The 13,717-nt window shown below is 37.8% G+C and overlaps 1 protein-coding gene across 2 annotated transcripts; it reads right to left on the bottom strand.

Moving 5' to 3' along the window:
- Nucleotides 1-5,548: 5,548 nt before the first annotated feature.
- On the bottom strand, nucleotides 5,549-11,187 carry LOC129438383 (C3a anaphylatoxin chemotactic receptor). Of its 2 annotated transcripts, XM_073863293.1 has the most exons (3): nucleotides 11,012-11,184; nucleotides 10,651-10,698; nucleotides 5,551-7,627 (listed from the first exon to the last, which is right to left on the bottom strand). In XM_073863293.1, the coding sequence occupies exons 1-3, from the start codon at nucleotides 11,013-11,015 to the stop codon at nucleotides 6,543-6,545; spliced, it is 1,137 nt and encodes a 378-aa protein (XP_073719394.1). In that variant the 5' UTR covers nucleotides 11,016-11,184; the 3' UTR covers nucleotides 5,551-6,542. The 2 variants fall into 2 exon arrangements, with proteins under 2 accessions (XP_073719395.1, XP_073719394.1); XM_073863294.1 differs by lacking the exon at nucleotides 10,651-10,698 and having other exon boundaries at nucleotides 5,549-7,627; nucleotides 11,012-11,187.
- Nucleotides 11,188-13,717: the final 2,530 nt, after the last annotated feature.

The raw sequence follows: 13,717 nt of genomic DNA on the forward strand, positions 1-13,717 counted from the left end.
CCAAACCGCTTACTTAGAAAAAACGCGCAGCTGATCAAAAAAGCATATCATGATATTCACGATCTTCCCGTGTGAGTGGATTGCTAGAGGCTGCAGTCCCCTCACCTCCAGTCACATGGTTTTCCCGAATCAGACAGCGGCACGTATCAAAAATCAATTATGTTTTTTGTTACAATGCTCTCCAATGTTTTCATACATAAAATCATCAGGCTTTTGCCTGGACGAGGCAGAATCACCCATCTTCAACACAATGTAAACAAATAATAGCAGCAATAATAAACAAACAGCAACAAGCACAAATAAGCAATTGACAAACACCCAGGTTTTCTGTGCTCCTCCACTCAGCCGAGGAATTCAACTACGTAGGAGTAAGCACAGGAGGCCTGACATCCATATGTAGGTGCTTTTCCCCCTCTACTGAGAACAACGCCCAACCAGCCACACAACAAACCCAGGACGAGTTTGGCCAAGTCCTTAGTCTACTTAAAGGTGTGGAGTGCCGTGGATGAGTCTTTGTTTTCATTGAGTGTGTGTGCACTAGAGCTTGCAGTGTAGTGCTGTGCTTGCGTTGACAGAAGCCACTTCGAGTTCAGAGGAATCGTGAGGAGATTACAGCACGTTGAGGCTAGAGGAACATGAGCCACGAACCTGAGGAGGAAAATCACGAACCTGAGGAGGAAAAGTAAACGCCCAGTAACCTGTGAAATTCCTACCTCTGCTTACAGCCACGAACCTGAGGAGGGAAACCACGAACCTGAGGAGGAAAAGTTGAAGTCCCAGTAACCTGTTAAATTCTTACCTCTGCTGACAGCCACGACCACAGAGGATCCAAATGCCACCCCCCCACCCTTATTAAGGCCAGAGGACTGGGATGTTTTTTTTAAATATTTAATTTAACCCAATTACCTTTTAATATTTAATAAAAGTTGTTAAATTTTAATCCTCTGTCTGTCTGGTCATTGGGGTGTTTTGGTACCTCCTCGGGGTGGAACTAGGAGCGTGACCGCGACGGCGGTCCGCTTCTCCGACCTGTGACAGATAACTAAATCAGGAAAATCAGTCGCCGGTGCAATATATGTTATTTACAGCAGTAATCTGACATTAAATCGATTTGAACAGATTAATTAGTACTCAACCTCCCAGGTGACATCATCAACTATGTTGTTAAACCAACATGGTTCAAACAATGAATGTGCGACAAAGTTACTATGCTTTCGGGAAACAGTCATGACAAGCTAGTTCGTTTCTCCAACTATGCATCGTACTATGGTGGTTCTGCAGCGAGTTACGTCGTTGTTCGGGAAACGCACCCCAGAATTGTGGACCCGTTGGCGCTGCGTCACTGCCGTTGCTCGCAGCAGAAGTTGACCATTTCTCAATTTTTCAAGCGGCAACGCGTGCGTCAGCTAATCAGATTGCCTTATGCAAATAACCTAAGCAGAGCCAGCCAGTTATGTTTATGGAAGACCGGAGCATGTGTTGCGCTCCATTCCCAAATCCTTCTTGTCATTTATTGGCTGGAACACTTTGTTATGTTTCGTGGTGGTAGGTTTGACAACTTTATTTTTGTTGCAGGTTGTGGAGCCTGGGCTGTCTACAGAGATTGCGTTTTTTACAGTGTGTTCAGGGGACAGCCAGCTAGGAGATGTTTACTGTATGAAACAGAAAATGTTTTATGACCTAAAACGCGTGAATTCGCTTAGAGCGCCTTTAAGCTTTTTATCTATTTTCCTCCTTGTTACTTCTTACGTTTTTCTACACCAGAGACATGTTGCTTTAACAAATGCTGAGTTTTAGAGTACTTTTAGGTTTTAGACAATTATATCAGAAGGGCTTCACAAAGTTTCAACAACTGCAAGAGACCATATGTCACGGAGTGACTTTTAGGGCAGAACCAAAAATGATGGAGATTGGTTCCACCCGGACCGAAATTTCAAAACACCAGTCACTTCCTTCTCTCCATGGCAACCGAAATCTGGGCTTTATGAACAACAGGTGTGTTAATGAAGGCGGCGACGCGACGGGCCTCAACCCGGTGCAGAGTGCGGACCTTATTATATCACTGGAGTGTGTGTGGAGTGTAGTGGGTGAGCTTTTCCTTGATGTGTGTGCACTTGAAGCTTTGCAGTGCCGTGCCGTTTCTTTTGCTGTCTGTACTCGCCCTCAGGTCCGGGGAGCCCCTGCTGGAATGAGTGAGAGCTGTTGCCACCAGTAATCGCCCAAACCTTATGACTGCCCGTTGCCATCTTTGGCCCAGAGGAAAAAGAGTTGTATGAGTCATCATTGAGGTACTGTACAGAGCTAAAGCTAATTCATCCTGTAGGTACTGAAAGCCTAAAAATAGGAAACTATAACGACGATTGATACTTACCTGCACTCAGAACTAAAGCTAACTCACCTTGTATGATCTGAAAAGCCTAAAAGTAGGAAACTATAACGACGATCGATGCTTACCTGTACCCAGAGCTAAAGCTATCTCACCTTGCACGTTCTGAAAGCCTAGAGTAGAAGATTATAACGACGAGCGATACCTACCTGTACCCAGAGCTAAAGCTAACTCACCTTGCACGTTCTGAAAGCCTAGAGTGGGAGATTATAACGCCGAGCGATACTTACCTGTACCCAGAGCTAAAGCTAACGCACCTTGCACGTTCTGAAAACCTAGAGTGGAAGATTATAACGACGAGCGATACTTACCTGTGCCCAGAGCTAAAGCTAATTCACCCTGTATGCTCTGAAAGCCTAGAGAGGAGATTATAACGACGAACGATACTTACCTGTACCCAGAGCCAAAGCTAACTCACTCTGTACGTTCTAAAGGCCTGGAGCGGAGGAATACCACAATTAACCGTTACTTACCGTATCTACAGTTGAAGCTGACTCACCTTGTGTTAACAGAGACCTAGAGTGGAGGAACACACCAGCGACCCTTGTTACTTACCTGCATACCGAGTTAAAGTTACCCGCCTTGCGCATTCCGCTCAATGTAGAAGGGAAATACGGCAACCAAGACTTACCCGAACCCTGAGTTGGAGAACGAGGCCACTGGAGACGGGCCCGAGGAAACGTAGTACACAGTGAATCCAGGTAGTGCTGTTCACCTTTTCCCCAAAATTCATAGTGTGTTTATTCTGCCTTCAGGAAGGAGAGAAGGGTGCCACGAGAGCAACAACAAAACCGCAGGAGGTGTGACAGGGACGAAGGAGCTCCGTCCTGTCCTTTCCCTGGCCTGCAGGCATGTACCCTTATCGGCTGGTCCTCTCTTCCCCCCTTCTCTGGACCCCCTGTCTCTCCCTGGAGGAGAGAGAGAGAGACAATATTTTAGCTTTCCCTTCCCCCTTTCCCCAAATTAATTTTAAATAATTTAAATAAAGTTGTTCAAATGTTACTTAACTTTGTCATGTATCTGGTCATTGGGGTGCTTTTGGGATCTCCTCAAGGTGGAACCTAGGAAGGGGCGTGACTCACACAGTCTGTGGTCCGCTCCGACCTGTGACACATATATGTCAAAAGAGGGATAGTCAGTATTAGAGGAGAGTTTAGTTTATTTATGGAATATGAGAGTTGGAAAAAGCTAAGCATATCCAATGCAGGTTTCTATATAGTTTAACAAAGATATAAACTTTTCAAATCAGAGGTTCAGCAGAAATGTTTCAAAATAAGGTTGCCAGCAGGATTTCCCTCTTAACTGACAAACAAGTAATAACTAGGAAAACTTATGAGGAACTGAAACACACGTACACAGCAAAATGTCAAAAAAAAGGCTTGCTGCCTAATTTAATGTTTTTAAATGTAATTTAGCCATGTTCAAATAAAGCTTTTTATACTTTTTTGAATTATGAAGAGTGCCTTGGACACCCCCCTTTTTTGTTGATGGTTTGTATACCCTTTACCAAAGAGCACCTACAATTTTTTTCTGCTATTTCTGAGTACTTTTAATTTTTCCTGATTTTATGATACAAAGCAAAATATTTGATATATAAAAGTTTATTTAAACAACATAAAGCAAAAAATAATAATAATTACCCCATGATTTACTCACCATCAAGCCGAAAGTCATGGGCCCTGTTTTATAAAACTTGGAATAGCCAGGACAATTACTAAAATAACTCAAATTGTGTTTATCTGAAAGATGATGGACATATGTATCTAAGATAGAAGATGATGGACATATGTTTCTCAGATGGCTTGAGGGTGAGTAAATCATGGGGTCATTTTAATTTTTTGCTGAATCCCTTTAGTTCACAATTATAAAACATTATTTAAATACTTTTGTATTTTAAATAAAGACCTTTACGACTATTTGTGTATGTTAAACACCTTTATGACTATTTGTGTATTTTAAACTAACACCTTTACTACATTTTGTGTAATTTAAATAAATATTCTTATTCTTGTTTGTAATTATTGATGATTATTCGGTCACGTCAAAATAAACCATAAACTACTGCTCAATATTTAAAGAAAGATATAGAAGGTAACAGCTAGCTGGTGTCAGTTATTTGTAAAATGCATATGCATAGATAATGTTTAACAGTAAAATCTCAATTTATCTTAAGTTACATATTATAACAACAAACTTTGTTAACATTAACATCAGCAAGGTTAAGGCGCATACTATTAGCAGATTTGCACATTTCCCATGATTAAAAATTTTTGCACACCTTTTTTATACACTATTTGTGTATGTTAAATAAACACCTTTACGACTATTTGTGTATATTAAACAAACACCTTTACAAATATTTGTATATGTTAAATAAACACCTTTACAACTATTTGTGTATGTTAAACAAACACCTTTACGACTTTTTGTGTAATTTAAATAAACACCTTTATGACTATTTGTTTATGTAAAATAAACACCTTTACGACTATTTGTGCGTGTTAAATAAACACCTTTACGACTATTTGTGTATGTTAAACAAACACCTTTACAAATATTTGTGTATGTTAAATAAACACCTTTACGACTATTTGTGTATGTTAAACAAAAACCTTTAAGACTATTTGTGTATGCTAAACAAGCACCTTTACGACTATTTGTGTATGTTAAATAAACACCTTTATTACTATTTGTGTAATTTAAATAAACACCTTTACGACTATTTGTGTATGTTAAACAAACACCTTTACGACTATTTGTGTATGATAAACAAACACCTTTACAACTATTTGTGTATGTTAAACAAACATCTTTACGACTTTTTGTGTAATTTAAATAAACACCTTTATGACTATTTGTTTATGTAAAATAAACACCTTTACGACTATTTGTGCGTGTTAAATAAACACCTTTACGACTATTTGTGTATGTTAAACAAACGCCTTTACAAATATTTGTATATGTTAAATAAACACCTTTACAACTATTTGTGTATGTTAAACAAACACCTTTACGACTTTTTGTGTAATTTAAAGAAACACCTATATGACTATTTGTGCATGGTAAATAAACACCTTAACGACTTTTTGTGTAATTTAAATAAACACCTTTACGACTATTTGTGTATGTTAAATAATCACCTTTATGATATTTTCTGTATGTTAAATTAAAAAGAAAGAAAGAATAACAAACAGCACCAGTGGTATTTACATCTCACGAAATTGTCTATTTACTTATTTGTATGACATGCAAATCCTCCGTGAGAACAAACACTTTCCAACTTTAAGCAAATGTATTCAATGTGTTTAAGTTTAAGCAAGACAAGCATGCATTTGGTTTATTCAGTTGTAAATAAAATATGATGTTATGCTTATTTATATCAGATTTATTTGTAAGAATTAAACTGCAGTTGTCAAGATTACTCACAGTACCAGATGTGGATAATACCCAGATAATATTGGGTGGTTGTTATCTGGGAATATCAAAACTTGGAATATTATACATAAGGTAAATATATCTGTTGTGTAATGGTTATGTTGTACATTCTGATTATCTATTTTTACAGTGATGAGAGCAAAGGTTACAATAAGGCAAAGACTTAAAGGTGGAGTCCACGATGTTTGAAAAACGCGTTGGAAAAGGAGACGGGCCGACTACCAAAACACACTTATAGCCAATCAAATCAAATCAAATGCCGGGTTGCGTATGTGTGGGGCGGGTCTATCAACAGAAGGTCCAGATTCTATTGGGGTAGGGGCGTGTTTGTTTAGGTGATTTCAAATATCAACATTGGCTTTCAAACATCACGGACTCCGCCTTTAATTTAATATAAAACAGCTTTTTGTGTTTAAACAAAATCACAAAATGTTGTAAACAGAAAATAATCAGTTTCCTCAATTATGATGATTTTTAATACAACAAAAGATGCATCTGCACTAACTGCATTATAATGTAAAGTTTTGTGTAACAAGGCAATTAGAAAACATAAAAAAATAAGTAATTTCCTCATCTATACATTGCTGTTTGTTTAGATTCCTCGAACCGACCGACTTTGACTCAGCCAGTGGCAACAGTTTGGGGTGGGATCGAATGGAGGAATGAGAAACCTTCATCTCCTGTTTACAAGTTTATATCTTCAGTCATCACCAGACTGAATTTAAAAGCTTGTTCTGCCCTGACCACTTCCAGACGAGGAGATGGTTGTGTCATTTGTCTGCTTGCCAAATTCACCTTGCAGTGACACTGAATAGCATGAAGTAGAACGACGTGATGTCAAGTAACGCAGATGCTCCTCCGAAAAAGCCGCCTCAAACACCAGCAGGAGAGACTTTTTAAGTTTTGTCTTATACTCATCACACATGAACACATAGAGAATGGGGTTCAGACAACTGTTTAGAAAAACCAGGCACTGAATAAAAGGTCCTGCAGAATAAATTACTTTCTGAACACTGTCACTCCAGTTATACTTCACTGCACTTAGGTGACACAGATGTTGAACATGGAGAGGAAACCAGCATATGAAGAAACCCAGAATCACAGACAAAATTACTCGCAAAGGCCGAAGCTGCTTTCCTCTTTTAAGGCGTTTCACACGCACACCAATAGCTATGTATGAAGATGCAATGATCAAGAAGGGAATTAGAAAGCCAACCAGAAACCTGTATGTGAACAGAGACACTAATACATCAAGATTTGTCGAGTTGTAGACACAGTATTTCAATCCATTTAGTTCCTGTACCGAGCCATTGATGGTAAAAGGGATGCTGCAGCAGATGGATAAAATCCACACAGATATACAGATGATTCTGCCTTTGTTTAGAGTTCGTTTATTCTGAACCCACACAATCAACCATGTGCACAGACATCGATCCAGACTGATGGCTGTCAGCAAAAAAATGCTCGCAAACATATTTAGTACTGCGACCAAGGAGGTGAATTTACACATTAAGTCGCTGAAGGGCCAAACAAACTTGTTGAAGGTAACAATTATGTTGATAATCAAATAGAAAACGAAAATGAAGTCGGCAATCGCCAAATTCAGAAACCAAACAGAGTTGACTGTCGTCTTCATTTTGTAGCCGGTCACAAAGATGACAAGTCCATTTCCAATGACACCCATGATCAAGATGACAAGATATATGCATATCTTTAAAATATCGGTTCTTGATAAGATTTGGTCTGCCACTGTGTTGTTGGGTGTTGTGTTCTCTGTCTGATATTCAGGTGTCAAAGTTGTGCCCACTGCAAAAAGAAAAGAGAGAAATTACTTGCACATTGCACAGTAAAAAACAAACCTGTTTTAATAATCAACAAAGCAAATATGCTTATAATCAAATAAAATATACATACGGACTTAACTGTACTTCATGTAACAATTGTATGTATTAAAAAACTATTTAAATAAGTGTAAACAATGAATTAAAATATTTGTGGTTTTCGAGAAAATGTTTTAATAACTTGACATGCTTAGCATTCTGATAAACAGTGTAGATGCACTGTCATTTTGGATAAAAAGGTCTGCCAGATGTTTTTTCTAGGGCTCATGTAGGCTAGTTTCAATACAGAAATGATTAAGACTCAATATGGCTTTGGGTATTGAGATGTGAAATTGGGTAGGAGTTACCCCATCTTACACCCGGGGGAATCATGCCTCATTATTTCCAATTTAAAGTGTTAATATTTTTGTTTTTATATATTGCTAAAGTCCTTTCATAATCTACTTTATAGTTCAGAATTTAAATGATCATATTGTTTCTGAAAACAAAACTTTACTGTACATTGAGGTATTTTTTTGCAAAACCGGCACACCAAAACCCGCCAGGAAGTGCTCCGGGCTCAGGCCATTAACGAGCTCGGAGCCCTCTCCTCAGACAGCACGCCAAATACGCATATTAATAACTCTGTTCTAAATTATTTGTAAGTGTGAACTCGTGAATCCTAAAATAAACAGTGACGCGTGTTATCGTCTCCAATGTAAATCTCTTTTCTTGGACTACAACAAACACACAGATTGTAGGCAACAGTTTACTTCCCGGGCTTGCTGACATGGAGAAGACTGACATTATCATAATTCCTCCCACTTTGACTCACAGCCTGTAAGTTAACTCCTGTCAGCATTGCATTGTGACCGAATCTTTTAAACATGGTAAGGAGTAGTGTTAATATTAAGTTACTCCTGAAAAAAGTAACTAATTGCATTACTTAGTTACTTTCCATGGAAAGTAATACTTAAAGGTACTAAAGAGGATGTTTGTTTTATACATTTTTGCAATATTACTTGAAACTGTCTTGACTAACTCATAAAAGACTATTTATTAGGTGCACTGAAAGTAATAATATTAATATACGTCATCTCTGCACAAGATAGGGCCTTAAAAACATCAGCCAATCACTGATGCAGTTGCGCTAGTTGCGCTGACACCATGCCTATTCCCTATTTAGATGGAGGGATTTGTAAACGAAATGGAGAAAGAAGACCCCCAGTTCAAGATTAATGTTAAAAAATGTGTTGTTTTCATTTATATTGATTTTTTTTTAAAACAAGCTATCTTCTTTAAATCATGGAAGTAAAATTCGCAGGCTTTGAATTGCTGTAAATGAATGGATAGCCTACATGATCAAGGTAATCTCAAAAAATAATTTACAGATAAAAAGGTTTGTACTCTAAAAAAAAAACTTTTTTTTGTATTTTTTACTATTTGTAACAAACAGGAGGTAAAGAATTTAAAAACGTAGAGTCGAAAATTGCTGCGTTTCAGCACTCGGACAGCGCTTTGAGTGAAAGGCATTACTTAAAAAACTTTGCATGTCCATATAGGTACAAAGTCATCATATGCAATAAATCTGTGCGGGAGCATAAAAAACATTCAAAAATAAATGCAATTATTGCATTTGTTTAAAGCAAAACATTTAGCTTAATTACTTGTGAAGTAGCTCTTTACGCATTCTAACGTCTCAAAATCGGTCCTTATTTATGTCCAAGAGACTCAAGAATAGTGTGAAAATGATAATTGCGCCAAGTTGAAACTAGCAAAAGACGCTTGCGTCGCGCATTGCGCTGTATTGTGCTGGGTGTATGATAGAGCCCAGAGAGTCAAGACCTTACACTTAGAGAGATCATACGAGTTGTCAATCTTCTTCATCAATCAACATACACTAAACCGCATGCCCAACGTATTAATATGTTGCATTGATAATATTGCATGGATTACAGGCACAATTTTGAAACTGTATTTAGTTCATTCTGATACTGAATCCAACTCAATATCATGCAAAATATTTAATTGTCTCTTTTTTTCTTAAATAAGCTGTTCGAAAAATGCATGTAACATGTGGTCGGTTTAGATAAAAAGACAGTTTAAGTACGTGGTTTCACACGCCAGACAAAGCATTGGTTTAAAAAGACGTTTACTGTTGATTTTATTCTATTGTAAAGCTTGATACTTCTTGTAGATAATTTATCATTTTTTGGAAATTCATCAACACTGAAATATTTCAACAATGCAACTTCGTTTCAAAGCTTGCATTTTTCATGATGGTTTTTCACAATTTTATAGTGCATCTAAATTGCATTGCACACATTGTGATCAAAATCAATAAGACATGCAAATGAGTGCATGACTTTTATTTTACTTTAAACTTGCAGTCAACACTAACCGTGTGTCTCAATCAGCTCCCTTGTTCAGTAGTCAGGGCACTGATCAGGGAGTCTGCCATTTTAACGGCTGTCTCAATCGCAAAATCCGTTCAGTGCACTGGAACGTTTGTTCCCTAAAAATTCCCACAATGCAACGCAAAAACCAGTGAGCATCGATGGTCCCTATGTTCCCTAACCGGAAATCACGTGACCTTTTCTGAAGCTCGCCAACCGAACATCACGTGATCCAACTCAATAAACATTATGAAATGTTACAGAACTTTTATAAAGACAAAGGTTTGTTTTAGTTGTAAATATAAACACACATTGCTACACAGTAAGAGACCACAATCTACTCAACATTTAAAATAATAATAGTTATTTAAAATTGTAAATATATTTATTACATTTAAAATGTAATTATATGCCTCCAATTTTATGCACAGATATGTAAGAGAATGATGACAGAATTTTTCACAATGTACTGTTTTTAAAATTAAGTCAGAGAGATGTTGGCTTTGCCCGTTGTTGATGAGTAACAGCTGTGAGTGATTACAACGCGTAAGCAGCCACGTGACAGAAAAATAAGTGAACATTGTCCCAATGTGAAGTGAGCTAGGGTCCTTACCAGTGCCCGAACCTGTGTACACGATATACTGATTCACGACCTCGGGAGCTAGGGAACGAATTGAGACACACGGTAAGAGACAACAGTACAGACAGATAAGATCACCTTCAACTCAAGTGGTCATTATCTTGTTTAAAGCAAAGACAAACGTCAAGATAATTGTGGAGGAAATAATACAGAGTTCGCCTTTAACAAAACTAATGTCATACATCTTCACATAAAGAACAAAGCTCTTATCACAATTTTGCTAAGTTAAAGTTCAAATGTAAACTAAATTACTTTCACTCTGGGTATCTTTAAAACATAAGTTCATTTGATACATCGGCAAACATAACATTACAGCATAGATGTCAATTCTTACCCATTTTCTTTGTCTTTATTTTCTACTGTGTGTCTGCAGGTATATGTGGTAGATGTCAATGCCCACAACAACGTCTCTGCAATTTCCCTTTATAAGGGAGAATAGGGGTGGAGTGTGGGGTGATGATGTAAAACTTCTGTAGAAAGACATTTGAATATCATCTGCCAAGTAAAAGTTTCCCATGTCTGATCAAATAAAGCCACCAAAACATTGTTTATCAAAAATAAATGTTGTTTATGGAGTGTGACATTACCATTGAGAGGTAACATACACATCCGTTACTGCCTTGTTTGCCAGGGAGTATGGGAGGGTGTATAAGGTTGATAAATTTGACAAGTCACACATGAGCAAGTCCAAGCAAGTCTCAAGTCTTAACAATCAAGTCTCAAATCACAGTTCAGGTAAATCAAGCAAGTCAAGTCAAGTCATGGGTTCACCCTAAGCAAGTCAAGTCGAGTCCTGATAAGTTTCAAGTCTAGTCAAGTCACAGTCAGTGCTTTAAGTGGCCCAAAAGAGGCTCCACTCTATTATTTTATTATTTATTTATTTACTTATTTATTTTGCTGACTCGACTCCTCCCCTGAGGTACAACAACTATATTGAAGGGGTTCTATATACAGCAGTCAGTCAACAAACGACCTTGTAAAAAATAATAAATCATTTTATTAGTTTGTGGATTTGCTTGAGCTAGAAATAGCTACTTAACATAAATAAAATGTGCAAAAAGATTTTGAAAAAATACCCTTAGAAAGAGCTACTGTAGAAAGAGCAATTGAACATAAATAAAATGTGCAAAAGGTAGGTATGTGAGTAATATTTTTAACATGGTTAAATGCTAAAACTAGCTTGAAAAAAACTTTAAAATGACACGAATATGTTCAAAAATAACAAAATACTGGCCATTTGAAACGCGAAAGTCATCACTTGTTCTATGTGCGCGTCGTTCAAATTCATTGAATTTTTGGTCACTTGTAGTTTAGCAATTAAACAAAATGTCTATTACAATTTCAAGAATGTTTTCTGCACATTGCCTGAGGAAATCCGAAGTTGCGTCGAGGGGAACCAAAATGACAGCCGCGACAGCGGAGATTGTCACATACAGAAGGGTATTGGAAAAAGCTTGCGTCTGACCTGCAGCTATCATTCTGGCTTGGTGGGATTTCAGCCAGCGAGTCCTCTGATTCTGACCTTGATCTTTTACTACTCAAAATCTAAAATAAGGAAGGCATATTAAGTGTTTATTTTAACAGAGCAGCTATGGTTGCGCATTTCACACAAAAACACACACCTCTCCAGACCACGTTGAGTTGTTGACACTGACAGCAGCAAAAGTGATGCATGCGCTTTTAACTTGTAAACTCAAGGGTGTATGGGTAATGTAGTCTCTGCTCTCAGTGGGATGAATTAGGAAGCGTGCATTGTGGAGGGTGCTCTGAAAAGCGGCAGCGCAGCCAAAGGATTAAAACCTCTGATTTGCAAATGGCATACCGGTACGCAAAAAGCCCATCCTGGGCGCACAGAGAGGTGGTGGTATGCTCAAGAGCTATATTTGTAAGTGGTGATACTAAGTACCGGCGCGTACCGGCCCACTTAAAGCACTGGTCACAGTACTAAAATAAATGGGGGCAATTTTTTTTTTATAAAATCAGCATTAGGTACAGAAAACAGTCTTTACTGTATGAATTAAAAATAATTATAATTTTTAAGAGCTACAGAATTGTTCTCTTTGTCTTGGGTTGTGTGACACAGACTTGAGTAGGTTAATTGAGGTTATGTCAGGATCCTGCAAGATCCTTGTTTTGTATTAAGATCTAGTCCAGCATGGCAGGGTTTTGACAGTACAATGTTTCATGTGAGAGATGCGTGGCTTTTTTATTTGTTTATTCTGATCACGCATTTCCTGGGTCTCGTCACTTTTTACCCGATCCCTTACTTGTGATTCCTTTCAAGTGTGTCTCATTAATTTCTCCCTATTTAAAGTCCCCTGAGTCCCAATTCGCATACTATCCGTCCTAAATAGTATGCAAAACTAGAATTAGTCCCAAATCGTAGTATGTTAAAATGAGTATCCCAAAGATACCCGGATGGCCTACTATTTCTGGTTAGATCAATGCACACTCTAACGGCTAATATTGCCCACAACCCATAGAGACAGAGCGCAGCGCGTCATAACCTGAAAACCACGCCCACCGGGGGAAAAACATTCCAACCGTCTCCATTGATTTTATATTGCGAGAGGCTGCCTCCTTGTCATTTCTGGCTTATAACAAAAACAGAATAATGCCTAAAAGCTGCTGTGTGACCATATGTACAGCTAACAAGCAAAAAAAAAAAACAGAAATACGTTTTATAAGCTGTCGAGCCGTAAAACTCAGCCTTTAAGGAGAAAAAAGTGGATCGTCGACTACGTTTCCCTCTAGTGGACAGCTTATAAAAACGTATTTACAGATTAAACTTCAAAACAGAATAATACATAATAAGTGAAAAACAATGGTCTAGAAACAGCTAATCCTGATTGTAAGCTTAAACTTAAAACAAACTGTAAACTTATTTCTGAAATCTGACTGGTTGATTGAAATGTTGTCTCAGGGTCAACATAATGTTGCCCTGAGGACATCAACCACTTGGCAAAATCAGTAGACCCGAAATGACAAGGAGGTGGCCTCTCGCAATACAAAGTCAATGGAGACGGATAGTTTTCCCCCC

The sequence above is a fragment of the Misgurnus anguillicaudatus genome, chromosome 24, assembly GCF_027580225.2.
Source record: "Misgurnus anguillicaudatus chromosome 24, ASM2758022v2, whole genome shotgun sequence".
In the NCBI taxonomy this organism is placed as follows: domain Eukaryota; kingdom Metazoa; phylum Chordata; class Actinopteri; order Cypriniformes; family Cobitidae; genus Misgurnus; species Misgurnus anguillicaudatus.

Coding starts and splice junctions, on each gene's coding strand:
- LOC129438383 (XM_073863293.1), bottom strand. Junction 7,628..10,650: donor GTACACAGGTTCGGGCACTG/GTAAGGACCCTA, acceptor TTCTTTTTGCAG/TGGGCACAACTTTGACACCT.